We start from the raw sequence: 14058 nt of genomic DNA, 5'->3' as shown, positions 1-14058 counted from the left end.
CTCTGTGTGTGTGTGTGTGTGTGTGTGTGTGTGTGTGTGTGTGTGTGTGTGTGTGTGTGTGTGTGTGTGTGTGTGTGTGTGTGTGTGTGTGTGTGTGTGTGTGTGTGTGTGTGTGTGTGTGTGTGTGTGTGTGTGTGTGTGTGTGTGTGTGAATGGGCTTATCAGAGAACAGTAATATGAACACAGAGGGGTAAATGATAGAAAGTGTATTAACACATGGGTCCTCTACTCACAGGGAATAGAAATATGCCTAATGTATGCTCCATTACGTTTCAAGTACAAAGTGTGTCTGTATCAAATCAAAACAAATTTTATTGGTCACATACACATGGCTAGCAGATGTTAATGCGAGTGTAGCAAAATGCTTGTGCTTCTAGTTCCGACCATGCAGTAATATCTAGATGGTATAGAGTACAGTATATACATATGAGATGAGTAATGTAGGGTATGTAAACATTACATAAAGTGGCATTGTTTAAAGTGACTAGTGATACATTTATTACATCCAATTTTTTATTATTAAAGTGGCTAGAGATTTGAGTCAGTATGTTGCCAGCAGCCACTCAATGTTAGTGATGGCTGTTTAACAGTCTGATGGCCTTGAGATATAAGCTGTTTTTCAGTCTCTCTGTCCCCGTTTTGATGCACCTGTACTGACCTCGCCTTCTGGATGAAAGCGGGGTAAACCGGCAGTGGCTCGGTTGGTTGTTGTCCTTGATGATCTTTATGGCCTTCCTGTGACATCGGGTGGTGTAGGTGTCCTGGAGGGCAGGTAGTTTGCCCCCGGTGATGCGTTGTGAAGACCGCACTAACCTCCGGAGAGCCTTACGGTTGTGGGCGGAGAGTTGCCGTACCAGGCTGTGATACAGCTCGACAGGATGTTCTCGATTGTGCATCTGTAAAAGTTTGTGAGTGTTTTCGGTGACAAGCCAAATTTCTTCAGCCTCCTGAGGTTGAAGAGGCGCTGTTGCGCCTCTACTGTTGCGCATTCTTTACCTGCACATTTGTGGCCTGCTGGAGGTCATTTTGCAGGGCTCTGGCAGTGCTCCTCCTTGCTCCACGTCTCCTGATGTACTGGCCTGTCTCCTGGTAGCGCCTCCATGCTCTGGACACTACGCTGACAGACACAGCAAACCTTCTTGCCACAGCTCGCATTGATGTGCCATCCTGGATGAGCTGCACTACCTGAGCCACTTGTGTGGGTTGTAGACTCCGTCTCATGCTACCACTAGAGTGAAAGCACCGCCAGCATTCAAAAGTGACCAAAACATCAGCCAGGAGGCATAGGAACTGAGAAGTGGTCTGTGGTCACCACCTGCAGAACCACTCCTTTATTGGGTGTGTCATGCTAATTGCCTATAATTTCCACCTTTTGTCTATTCCATTTGCACAACAGCATGTGAAATTTATTGTCAATCAGTGTTGCTTCCTAAGTGGACAGTTTGATTTCACAGAAGTGTGATTGACTTGGAGTTACATTGTGTTGTTTAAGTGTTCCCTTAATTTTTTTGAGCAGTGTAGTCTATTATAGTGAAGTGGTAGAGCCTGACAGTAGGCCAGAAGGGCTGTGGGTATATAGTATATTATAGTGAAGTGGTAGAGTCTGACAGCAGGACAGAAGGACTGTGGGTATATAGTGTATTATAGTGAAGTGGTAGGGCCTGACAGCAGGCCAGAAGGGCTGTGGGTATATAGTATATTATAGTGAGGTGGTAGAGCCTGACAGCAGGCCAGAAGGGCTGTGGGTATATAGTATATTATAGTGAAGTGGTAGAGCCTGACAGCAGGCCAGAAGGGCTGTGAGTATATAGTATATTATAGTGAAGTGGTAGAGTCTGACAGCAGGCCAGAAGGGCTGTGGGTATATAGTATATTATAGTGAAGTGGTAGAGTCTGACAGCAGGCCAGAAGGACTGTGGGTATATAATATATTATAGTGAAGTGGTAGAGTCTGACAGCAGGCCAGAAGGACTGTGGGTTTATAGTATATTATAGTGAAGTGGTAGAGCCTGACAGCAGGCCAGAAGGACTGTGGGTATATAGTATATTATAGTGAAGTGGTAGAGCCTGACAGCAGGCCAGAAGGACTGTGGGTATATAGTATATTATAGTGAAGTGGTAGAACCTGACAGCAGGCCAGAAGGACTGTGGGTATATAGTATATTATAGTGAAGTGGTAGAGCCTGACAGCAGGCCAGAAGGGCTGTGGGTATATAGTATATTATAGTGAAGTGGTAGAACCTGACAGCAGGCCAGAAGGACTGTGGGTATATAGTATATTATAGTGAAGTGGTAGAGCCTGACAGCAGGCCAGAAGGACTGTGGGTTTATAGTATATTATATTGAAGTGGTAGAGTCTGACAGCAGGCCAGAAGGACTGTGGGTATATAGTATATTATAGTGAAGTGGTAGAACCTGACAGCAGGCCAGAAGGACTGTGGGTATATAGTATATTATAGTGAAGTGGTAGAGCCTGACAGCAGGCCAGAAGGACTGTGGGTATATAGTATATTATAGTGAAGTGGTAGAGTCTGATAGCAGGCCAGAAGGGCTGTGGGTATATAGTATATTATAGTGAAGTGGTAGAGTCTGATAGCAGGCCAGAAGGGCTGTGGGTATATAGTATATTATAGTGAAGTGGTAGAACCTGGACACCAACACACTCAATTGCTCACAGGCAACGCATACAGTATCTTAGTGGATAAATTATATTTACATCCCCAATGGATCTGCCAAATCAGATGAATCAATCAATCGATCCATCAAGCAGTCAGTCAGTCAATTAATGAATCCATATTTCCATCCATTTGTATGTCTGTCTGTCCGTCCATCCACCCATCCCTCCATCTATCCATCCATTCATCCATCCATCCAGCTCTCGATCCCTCCCTCCCTCCATCCCATAACCGTTATTGTATCTCTCCCTCCAGTTCAGGAGAGCCTTCCTCCAGTGCTCTATAAGGAGACAGTATCTACTCTGTTGGCCTGGTTACAGCAGTGTGAGGCGAGGCTAACCATCCCCTCTACAGCCGTCACTGAATACCCTGTCATGGAGGGGAGGCTGAAGGATGTCAAGGTACTGAACCACTCTGGATGTCTGGTTGGCTGTGTGTCTGGCTGACTGGTTGGCTGGGTGGCTGTCTGTTTTATTCTGTTTTATTATGAGGATTCTGCCACAAAACACCCGTAACAATTTCTGCTTGCACACTGTTAATGCAACCTAGTTGAACAGCCCGCGTACTGAATCAACGTATTAACAGTCAAGACAAGACCAGAAACAAGAGGCTGCTTCACATGACGATCTAGTTCAGTGAAAGTGCAGTAACTCTTGATGAGGAGATACCAGCAGGGCTGCCAGGATAAATAGTTGTTCACTACTGCTTTACATTCAGAGAGCACTAACAGAGCAGAGCAGCGCCTCACTGCAATTATGAGAAATGGAGAAATGTTATTGACGACAGAGGAAGACCCAGAGGATCAAATCAGTGTGTTTTTCCATCTCTCTATCTATGGATGTCCCAGGGTTACTGCCACACAGCACGGACTAAGGCTGTGTCCCAAATGGCACCCCGTTCCCTATGTAATGCACTACTTTTGACCAGATATAGGCTCTGGTCAAAATGAGTGCACTTCATAAGGATTAGACTGATTTTACCTTGTTATTGTGCCAAAATGAATCACCGCATAAAAACACTAACACTTTTTATGGCCTTGTTGTTGTTTTTATTAAGTTCTGGTGCTAAATGGATGTTCTCTGAGACTTTAAATCCAAGGTCAGATCAGTTTAACCTGACATACAGTGGCTTGCGTAAGTATTCACCCCCTTGGCATTTTTCCTATTTTGTTGCCTTACAACCTGGAATTAAAATTGATTTTTGGGGGGTTTGTATCATTTGATTTACACAACATCCCTACCACTTTGAAAATATTTTTGATTGTGAAACAAACAACAAATAAGACAAAAAAACAGAAACCTTGAGCATGCATAACTATTCACCCCCCCAAAGTCAATACTTTGTAGAGACACCTTTTGCAGCAATTACAGCTGCAAGTCTCTTGGGGTATGTCTCTATAAGCTTGGCACATCTAGCCACTGGGATTTTTGCCCATTCTTCAAGGCAAAACTGCTCCAGCTCCTTCAAGTTGGATGAGTTCCGTTAGGTTTATACCACAGATTCTCAATTGGATTGAGGTCTGGGCTTTGACTAGGCCAATTCAAGACATTTAAATGTTTCCCCTTAAATCACTCGAGTGTTGCTTTAGCAGTATGCTTAGGGTCATTGTCCTGCTGGAAGATGAACCTCCGTCCCAGTCTCAAATCTCTGGAAGACTGAAACAGGTTTCCCTCAAGAATTTCCCAGTATTTAGCGCCATCCATCATTCCTTCAATTCTGACCAGTTTCCCAGTCCCTGCCGATGAAAAACATCCCCACAGCATGATGCTGCCACCACCATGCTTCACTGTGGGGATGGTGTCCTCGGGGTGATGGGAGGTGTTGGGTTTGCGCCAGACATAGCGTTTTCCTTGATGGTCAAAAAGCTAAATTTTAGTCTCATCTGACCAGAATACCTTCTTCCATATGTTTGGGGACTCTCCCACAAGCATTCTGACGAACAGCAAACATGTTTGCTGATTATTTTCTGGCCACTCTTCCGTAAAGCCCAGCTCTGTGGTGTGTATGGCTTAAAATGGTCCTATGGACAGATACTGCAATCTCCGCTTTGGAGCTTTGCAGCTCCTTCAGGGTTAACTTTGGTCTCTTTGCTGCCTCTGATTAATGCCCTCCTTGACTGGTCTGTGAGTTTTGGTGGCCGGCCCTCTCTTGGCAGGTTTGTTGTGGTGCCATATTCTTTCCATTTTTTAATAATGGATTTAATGGTGCTCCGTGGGATGTTCAAAGTTGTGGATATTTTTTTATAACCCAACCCTGATCTGTTTTTCTCCACAACTTTGTCCCTGACCTGTTTGGAGAGCTCCTTGGTCTTTATGGTACCGCTTGCTTGGTGGTGTTGCAGACTCTTGGGCCTTTCAGAACAGGTGTATATATGTTGAGATCATGTGACAGATTGCACACAGGTGGACTTTAACTAATTATGTGACTTCTGAAGGTAAGTGGTTGCACCAGATCTTATTTAGGGGCTTCATAGCAAAAGGGGCTTCATCGCAATACATATGCACGCACCACTTTTCCGTTTTTTATATTTTCCAATTTTTTGATACAAGTAATTTTTTTCACCCATTTGGACTATTTTGTGTATGTCCATTACATGGAATCCAAATAAAAATCTATTTCAATTACATGTTGTAAAGCAACAAAATAGGAAAAATGCCAAGGGGGATGAATAATTTTGCAAGGCACTGTAGTTACAGTAGGATGTTCTACCTCACATGGCAGCAGGGTGGACTCTTAGTTAGGATGTTCTACCTCACATGGCAGCAGGGTGGAATCTTAGTTAGGATGTTCTACCTCACAGGGCAGCAGGGTGGAATCTTAGTTAGGATGTTCTACCTCACAGGGCAGCAGGGTGGAATCTTAGTTAGGATGTTCTACCTCACAGGGCAGCAGGGTGGAATCTTAGTTAGGATGTTCTACCTCACAGGGCAGCAGGGTGGAATCTTAGTTAGGATGTTCTACCTCACAGGGCAGCAGGGTGGAATCTTAGTTAGGATGTTCTACCTCACAGGGCAGCAGGGTGGAATCTTAGTTAGGATGTTCTACCTCACAGGGCAGCAGGGTGGAATCTTAGTTAGGATGTTCTACCTCGCAGGGCAGCAGGATGGAATCTTAGTTAGGATGTTCTACCTCACAGGGCAGCAGGGTGGAATCTTAGTTAGGATGTTCTACCTCACAGGGCAGCAGGGTGGAATCTTAGTTAGGATGTTCTACCTTACAGGGCAGCAGGGAGGAATCTTAGTTAGGATGTTCTACCTCACAGGGAAGCAGGGTGGAATCTTAGTTAGGATGTTCTACCTCACAAGGCAGCAGGGTGGAATCTTAGTTAGGATGTTCTACCTCACAGGGCAGCAGGGTGGAATCTTAGTTAGGATGTTCTACCTCACAGGGCAGCAGGGTGGAATCTTAGTTAGGATGTTTTCCTCACAGGGCAGCAGGGTGGAATCTTAGTTAGGATGTTCTACCTCACAGGACAGCAGGGTGGAATCTTAGTTAGGATGTTCAACCTCACAGGACAGCAGGGTGGAATCTTAGTTAGGATGTTCTACCTCACAGGGCAGCAGGGTGGAATCTTAGTTAGGATGTTTTCCTCACAGGGCAGCAGGGTGGAATCTTAGTTAGGATGTTCTACCTCACAGGGCAGCAGGGTGGAATCTTAGTTAGGATGTTTTCCTCACAGGGCAGCAGGGTGGACTCTTAGTTAGGATGTTCTATCTCGCAGGGCAGCAGGGTGGAATCTTAGTTAGGATGTTCTACCTCACAAGGCAGCAGGGAGGAATCTTAGTTAGGATGTTTTCCTCACAGGGCAGCAGGGTGGAATCTTAGTTAGGATGTTCTATCTCGCAGGGCAGCAGGGTGGAATCTTAGTTAGGATGTTTTACCTCACAAGGCAGCAGGAAGGAATCTTAGTTAGGATGTTCTACCTCACAGGGCAGCAGGGTGGAATCTTAGTTAGGATGTTTTACCTCACAAGGCAGCAGGGTGGAATCTTAGTTAGGATGTTCTACCTCACAGGGCAGCAGGGTGGAATCTTAGTTAGGATGTTCTACCTTACAGGGCATCAGGGTGGAATCTTAGTTAGGATGTTCTACCTCACAGGGCAGCAGGGTGGAATCTTAGTTAGGATGTTCTACCTCACAGGGCAGCAGAGTAGAATCTTAGTTAGGATGTTCTACTTCACAAGGCAGCAGGGTGGAATCTTAGTTAGGACGTTTTACCTCACAGGGAAGCAGGGTGGAATCTTAGCTAGGATGTTATTCCTCACAGAAGGAATCTTCTCCCTTCTTCGTGCTATCTAGGAGTAGTCAGTAGAACATCTCTGCATAGTCATTTGCTAAAATATTCTAATCGTTACGATACATTTTTTCTAAGCTTGTCCTCAGTTACTGTTCTTGGATATTATAATAAACACAATATCAATATCTCTCATTACGATGGATATAAAGGTGTTCACACCAATACTAAACAACTTGATCCCTCCCCAGAGAGAAAATGCCTATAGGCCTATACGTTGATGTCTCTTTCTGCTTCTATACATCTTTTTAAACTTCAAGTCTTAACCATACAGACCCAGAGCGGCTACCTACCACCACCGGCCATGATTACAGAAACCTGGAGATGAACACCTGTCTCTTCTCTCTGTCCTGTGATTCTCCAGGAGACATTTACCCTGAGGCCGTTATATCTCATAGCTTCATTAGTGAGCCCTAGTATTGACCCAACAGGTTGGAGAGGGAGGGAGGGGATACTGCCCCTTATTGGCTAAACAGTCAAACTAATGTTGTGTGTTTTGTTTGAGCATTGATTGTTTTCACATCGTCACACCGCCACATATAGTATGAATAGTACTGTTATCTAGTGTTTATTTGTTAAAGGGTAAATCCACTCTCTCAAGTTGTCATGATTTTCTAGCCTACTTGTCTTGGCTGATTCCCAGACAGTTCTAACGTACATATTATGATTATTAATCTGTCTTCATCAGCCTCCGGCTACCATTAACCCGATAGCCAACACTGAACTTTCTGTGCTCTAAAAAGTCCTTGATAAAAAGTCCCAAATCTCCAATTGACCGATAGGCCCTTCTCTCTAGACAGAGAGGGCAGAGGGGCTAGGGGTCAACAGGCCTTTCTCCCTAGACAGAGAGGGCAGAGGGGCTAGGGGTCACCAGGCCCTTCTCCCTAGACAGAGAGGACAGAGGGGCTAGGGGTCACCAGGCCCTTCTCCCTAGACAGAGAGGGCAGAGGGGCTAGGGGTCAACAGGCCCTTCTCCCTAGACAGAGAGGGCAGAGGGGCTAGGGGTCACCAGGCCCTTCTCCCTAGACAGAGAGGGCAGAGGGACTAGGGGTCACCAGGCCTGCCCTAGACAGAGAGGGCAGAGGGGCTAGGGGTCAACAGGCCTTTCTCCCTAGACAGAGAGGGCAGAGGGGCTAGGGATCACCAGGCCCTTCTCTCTAGACAGAGAGGACAGAGGGGCTAGGGGTCACCAGGCCTGCCCTAGACAGAGAGGGCAGAGGGGCTAGGGGTCAACAGGCCTTTCTCCCTAGACAGAGAGGGCAGAGGGGCTAGGGGTCACCAGGCCCTCTCCCTAGACAGAGAGGGCAGAGGGGCTAGGGGTCACCAGGCCCTTCTCCCTAGACAGAGAGGGCAGAGGGACTAGGGGTCACCAGGCCTGCCCTAGACAAAGAGGGCAGAGGGGCTAGGGGTCAACAGGCCTTTCTCCCTAGACAGAGAGGGCAGAGGGGCTAGGGATCACCAGGCCCTTCTCTCTAGACAGAGAGGACAGAGGGGCTAGGGGTCACCAGGCCCTTCTCTCTAGACAGAGAGGGCAGAGGGGCTAGGGGTCAACAGGCCTTTCTCCCTAGACAGAGAGGGCAGAGGGGCTAGGGGTCACCAGGCCCTCTCCCTAGACAGAGAGGGCAGAGGGGCTAGGGGTCAACAGGCCTTTCTCCCTAGACAGAGAGGACAGAGGGGCTAGGGGTCACCAGGCCCTCTCCCTAGACAGAGAGGGCAGAGGGGCTAGGGGTCACCAGGCCATTCTCCCTAGACAGAGAGGGCAGAGGGGCTAGGGGTCACCAGGCTATTCTCCCTAGACAGAGAGGGCAGAGGGGCTAGGGGTCACCAGGCCCTTCTCCCTAGACAGAGAGGGCAGAGGGGCTAGGGGTCACCAGGCCATTCTCCCTAGACAGAGAGGGCAGAGGGGCTAGGGGTCACCAGGCCATTCTCCCTAGACAGAGAGGGCAGAGGGGCTAGGGGTCACCAGGCCATTCTCCCTAGACAGATAGGGCAGAGGGGCTAGGGGTCACCAGGCCCTTCTCCCTAGACAGAGAGGGCAGAGGGGCTAGGGGTCACCAGGCCTTTCTCCCTAGACAGAGAGGGCAGAGCTGCTAGGGGTCACCAGGCCCTTCTCTCTAGTCAGAGAGGGCAGAGCTGCTAGGGGTCACCAGGCCTTTCTCCCTAGACAGAGAGGGCAGAGCTGCTAGGGGTCAACAGGCCCTTCTCTCTAGACAGAGAGGGCAGAGGGGCTAGGGGTCACCAGGCCCTCTCCCTAGACAGAGAGGGCAGAGGGGCTAGGGGTCAACAGGCCCTTCTCCCTAGACAGAGAGGACAGAGGGGCTAGGGGTCACCAGGCCCTTCTCTCTAGACAGAGAGGGCAGAGGGGCTAGGGGTCACCAGGCCCTTCTCCCTAGACAGAGAGGGCAGAGGGGCTAGGGGTCACCAGGCCCTTCTCTCTAGACAGAGAGGGCAGAGGGGCTAGGGGTCAACAGGCCTGCCCTAGACAGAGAGGGCAGAGGGGCTAGGGGTCACCAGGCCCTTCTCCCTAGACAGAGAGGGCAGAGGGGCTAGGGGTCACCAGGCCCTTCTCCCTAGACAGAGAGGGCAGAGGGGCTAGGGATCACTAGGCCCTTCTCTCTAGACAGAGAGGACAGAGGGGCTAGGGGTCACCAGGCCTGCCCTAGACAGAGAGGGCAGAGGGGCTAGGGGTCACCAGGCCCTTCTCTCTAGACAGAGAGGGCAGAGGGGCTAGGGGTCAACAGGCCTTTCTCCCTAGACAGAGAGGACAGAGGGGCTAGGGGTCACCAGGCCCTCTCCCTAGACAGAGAGGGCAGAGGGGCTAGGGGTCAACAGGCCTTTCTCCCTAGACAGAGAGGGCAGAGGGGCTAGGGGTCACCAGGCCCTTCTCTCTAGACAGAGAGGGCAGAGGGGCTAGGGGTTAACAGGCCCTTCTCTCTAGACAGAGAGGGCAGAGGGGCTAGGGGTCACCAGGCCCTTCTCCCTAGACAGAGAGGGCAGAGGGGCTAGGGGTCACCAGGCCATTCTCCCTAGACAGAGAGGGCAGAGGGGCTAGGGGTCACCAGGCCATTCTCCCTAGACAGAGAGGGCAGAGGGGCTAGGGGTCACCAGGCCCTTCTCCCTAGACAGAGAGGGCAGAGGGGCTAGGGGTCACCAGGCCATTCTCCCTAGACAGAGAGGGCAGAGGGGCTAGGGGTCAACAGGCCCTTCTCTCTAGACAGAGAGGGCAGAGGGGCTAGGGGTCACCAGGTCCTCTCCCTAGACAGAGAGGGCAGAGGGGCTAGGGGTCAACAGGCCCTTCTCCCTAGACAGAGAGGACAGAGGGGCTAGGGGTCACCAGGCCCTTCTCTCTAGACAGAGAGGGCAGAGGGGCTAGGGGTCAACAGGCCCTTCTCTCTAGACAGAGAGGGCAGAGGGGCTAGGGGTCACCAGGCCCTTCTCTCTAGACAGAGAGGGCAGAGGGGCTAGGGGTCACCAGGCCCTTCTCCCTAGACAGAGAGGGCAGAGGGGCTAGGGGTCACCAGGCCCTTCTCTCTAGACAGAGAGGGCAGAGGGGCTAGGGGTCAACAGGCCTGCCCTAGACAGAGAGGGCAGAGGGGCTGGGGGTCACCAGGCCCTTCTCCCTAGACAGAGAGGGCAGAGGGGCTAGGGGTCAACAGGCCCTTCTCCCTAGACAGAGAGGGCAGAGGGGCTAGGGGTCACCAGGCCATTCTCCCTAGACAGAGAGGGCAGAGGGGCTAGGGGTCAACAGGCCCTTCTCTCTAGACAGAGAGGGCAGAGAGGCTAGGGGTCACCAGGTCCTCTCCCTAGACAGAGAGGGCAGAGGGGCTAGGGGTCAACAGGCCCTTCTCCCTAGACAGAGAGGACAGAGGGGCTAGGGGTCACCAGGCCCTTCTCTCTAGACAGAGAGGGCAGAGGGGCTAGGGGTCAACAGGCCCTTCTCCCTAGACAGAGAGGGCAGAGGGGCTAGGGGTCACCAGGCCCTTCTCTCTAGACAGAGAGGGCAGAGGGGCTAGGGGTCACCAGGCCCTTCTCCCTAGACAGAGAGGGCAGAGGGGCTAGGGGTCACCAGGCCCTTCTCTCTAGACAGAGAGGGCAGAGGGGCTAGGGGTCAACAGGCCTGCCCTAGACAGAGAGGGCAGAGGGGCTAGGGGTCACCAGGCCCTTCTCCCTAGACAGAGAGGGCAGAGGGGCTAGGGGTCAACAGGCCCTTCTCCCTAGACAGAGAGGGCAGAGGGGCTAGGGGTCACCAGGCCCTTCTCCCTAGACAGAGAGGGCAGAGGGGCTAGGGGTCAACAGGCCCTTCTCTCTAGACAGAGAGGGCAGAGGGGCTAGGGGTCACCAGGCCCTTCTCTCTAGACAGAGAGGGCAGAGGGGCTAAGGGTCACCAGGCCCTTCTCCCTAGACAGAGAGGGCAGAGGGGCTAGGGGTCAACAGGCCCTTCTCTCTAGACAGAGAGGGCAGAGGGGCTAGGGGTCACCAGGCCTGCCCTAGACAGAGAGGGCAGAGGGGCTAGGGGTCAACAGGCCCTTCTCTCTAGACAGAGAGGGCAGAGGGGCTAGGGGTCACCAGGCCCTTCTCTCTAGACAGAGAGGACAGAGGGGCTAGGGGTCACCAGGCCCTTCTCCCTAGACAGAGAGGGCAGAGGGGCTAGGGGTCACCAGGCCCTTCTCTCTAGACAGAGAGGGCAGAGGGGCTAGGGGTCACCAGGCCTGCCCTAGACAGAGAGGGCAGAGGGGCTAGGGGTCACCAGGCCCTTCTCTCTAGACAGAGAGGGCAGAGGGGCTAGGGGTCACCAGGCCCTTCTCTCTAGACAGAGAGGGCAGAGGGGCTAGGGGTCACCAGGCCCTTCTCTCTAGACAGAGAGGACAGAGGGGCTAGGGGTCACCAGGCCCTTTCCCTAGACAGAGAGGGCAGAGCTGCTAGGGGTCACCAGGCCCTTCTCTCTAGACAGAGAGGGCAGAGGGGTTAGGGGTCACCAGGCCCTTTCCTTAGACAGAGAGGACAGAGGGGCTAGGGGTCAACAGGCCCTTCTCCCTAGACAGAGAGGGAAGAGGGGCTAGGGGTCACCAGGCCTGCCCTAGACAGAGAGGGCAGAGGGGCTAGGGGTCACCAGGCCCTTCTCCCTAGACAGAGAGGGCAGAGGGGCTAGGGGTCACCAGGCCCTTCTCCCTAGACAGAGAGGGAAGAGGGGCTAGGGGTCACCAGGCCCTTCTCTCTAGACAGAGAGGGCAGAGGGGCTAGGGGACACCAGGCCCTTCTCCCTAGACAGAGAGGACAGAGGGGCTAGGGGTCACCAGGCCCTTCTCCCTAGACAGAGAGGGCAGAGGGGCTAGGGGTCACCAGGCCCTTCTCCCTAGACAGAGAGGGCAGAGGGGCTAGGGGTCACCAGGCCCTTCTCCCTAGACAGAGAGGGCAGAGGGGCTAGGGGTCACCAGGCCCTTCTCCCTAGACAGAGAGGGCAGAGGGGCTAGGGGTCACCAGGCCCTTCTCCCTAGACAGAGAGGGCAGAGGGGCTAGGGGTCACCAGGCCCTTCTCTCTAGACAGAGAGGGCAGAGGGGCTAGGGGTCACCAGGCCCTTCTCCCTAGACAGAGAGGGCAGAGGGGCTAGGGGTCACCAGGCCCTTCTCCCTAGACAGAGAGGGCAGAGGGGCTAGGGGTCACCAGGCCCTTCTCCCTAGACAGAGAGGGAAGAGGGGCTAGGGGTCACCAGGCCCTTCTCTCTAGACAGAGAGGGCAGAGGGGCTAGGGGTCACCAGGCCCTTCTCCCTAGACAGAGAGGGCAGAGGGGCTAGGGGTCACCAGGCCCTTCTCCCTAGACAGAGAGGGCAGAGCTGCTAGGGGTCAACAGGCCCTTCTCTCTAGACAGAGAGGGCAGAGGGGCTAGGGGTCACCAGGCCCTTCTCTCTAGACAGAGAGGGCAGAGCTGCTAGGGGTCAACAGGCCTGCCCTAGACAGAGAGGACAGAGGGGCTAGGGGTCCATTTGGACTACAGTCATAGTCCTCAAAGCTACTCTTTAGCTGCCTCTGGTTTGCATTAACCTCCATGCACCAAAAATGAATAAAAAACCACGGGGGGATCTTTCTGTGCTCCCCCCCAAAAAACAAATCTCTCCATCTTCCTCTCAGTGCCCCCTCTGGGTGGCTATCATCCATGGATTTAAAATAACTATCCTGCTAAAAAGTTCTCATATGGCCAAATCATAACTAACATTTTCTCTTAATCATACATTGATATCAATAAGAAACTTCAGTGAAAATGTGAAAGTTGGGATTCCCCCTGTATTGAGTACAACCATCTCCATGTCCTTCCCCACAGGTAATGCAGGTTGCGCTTGCAGAGCACCAGAGGGAGGTGGACTACCTGACGTCTACAGTGGACCAGGTTTTTCAGAAGGCCCCTCCAGAGATCAGTCACAAGTACAGGACAGAGATGGACAGCATCATGACTCGCTGGAGACGCCTGTCCTCAACGCTAGGGGAACAGGCGACCAAGATAACAGAGCTTATGGCTAAATTACTGCAGTTCCAGGTACCGTGGGGGTTGGAGGGGGGTGGGGGTTGTGCTGCGAGAGAGAGGGAGAGGGAGTAGGAAGAGAGCGAAATAAAGGGAGCGAGAGTAGAACGAGGGAGAAGGAGAGCGAGAGAGAGAGATAGAGAGTGGGAAAGGGAGAGAGGGATGGAGAGAGGGAGGGTGAGAGAGAGGGAGACAGAGATGAAGAGATAGAGACAGAGATGAAGAGATAGAGACAGAGATGAAGAGATAGAGACAGAGATGAAGAGATAGAGACAGAGATGAAGAGATAGAGACAGAGATAGAGACAGAGATAAAGACAGAGATGAAGAGACGGAGATGAAGAGATAGAGACAGAGATGAAGAAATAGAGACAGAGATGAAGAGATAGAGACAGAGATGAAGAGACAGAGATGAAGAAATAGAGACAGAGATAGAGACAGAGATAGAGACAGAGATGAAGAGACAGAGATGAAGAGATAGAGACAGAGATGAAGAGATAGAGACAGAGATAGAGACAGAGATGAAGAGACAGAGATGAAGAGATAGAGACAGAGATGAAGAGATAGAGACAGAGA

General features: G+C 51.6%; 1 protein-coding gene across 4 annotated transcripts in view; it reads left to right on the top strand.

Annotated features, from left to right (window-relative positions):
- Positions 1–2954: 2954 nt before the first annotated feature.
- Positions 2955–14058, top strand: part of LOC129859984 (dystrophin-like) — a 186264-nt gene continuing 175160 nt past the window's right edge. For all 4 annotated transcript variants that reach the window (XM_055930280.1, XM_055930278.1, XM_055930279.1 and 1 more), the window contains exons 1-2: positions 2955–3076; positions 13286–13498. In XM_055930280.1, the coding sequence (XP_055786255.1) occupies positions 3050–3076; positions 13286–13498 (240 nt within the window). In that variant the 5' untranslated portion in view covers positions 2955–3049. The remainder of the gene's footprint in view (positions 3077–13285; positions 13499–14058) is intronic.

Source organism: Salvelinus fontinalis, chromosome 7, assembly GCF_029448725.1.
Source record: "Salvelinus fontinalis isolate EN_2023a chromosome 7, ASM2944872v1, whole genome shotgun sequence".
Classification (NCBI taxonomy): Eukaryota; Metazoa; Chordata; class Actinopteri; order Salmoniformes; family Salmonidae; genus Salvelinus; species Salvelinus fontinalis.
The sequence above is the reverse complement of the archived record's forward strand: the minus strand, read 5'-3'. Positions and strand labels throughout refer to the sequence as shown.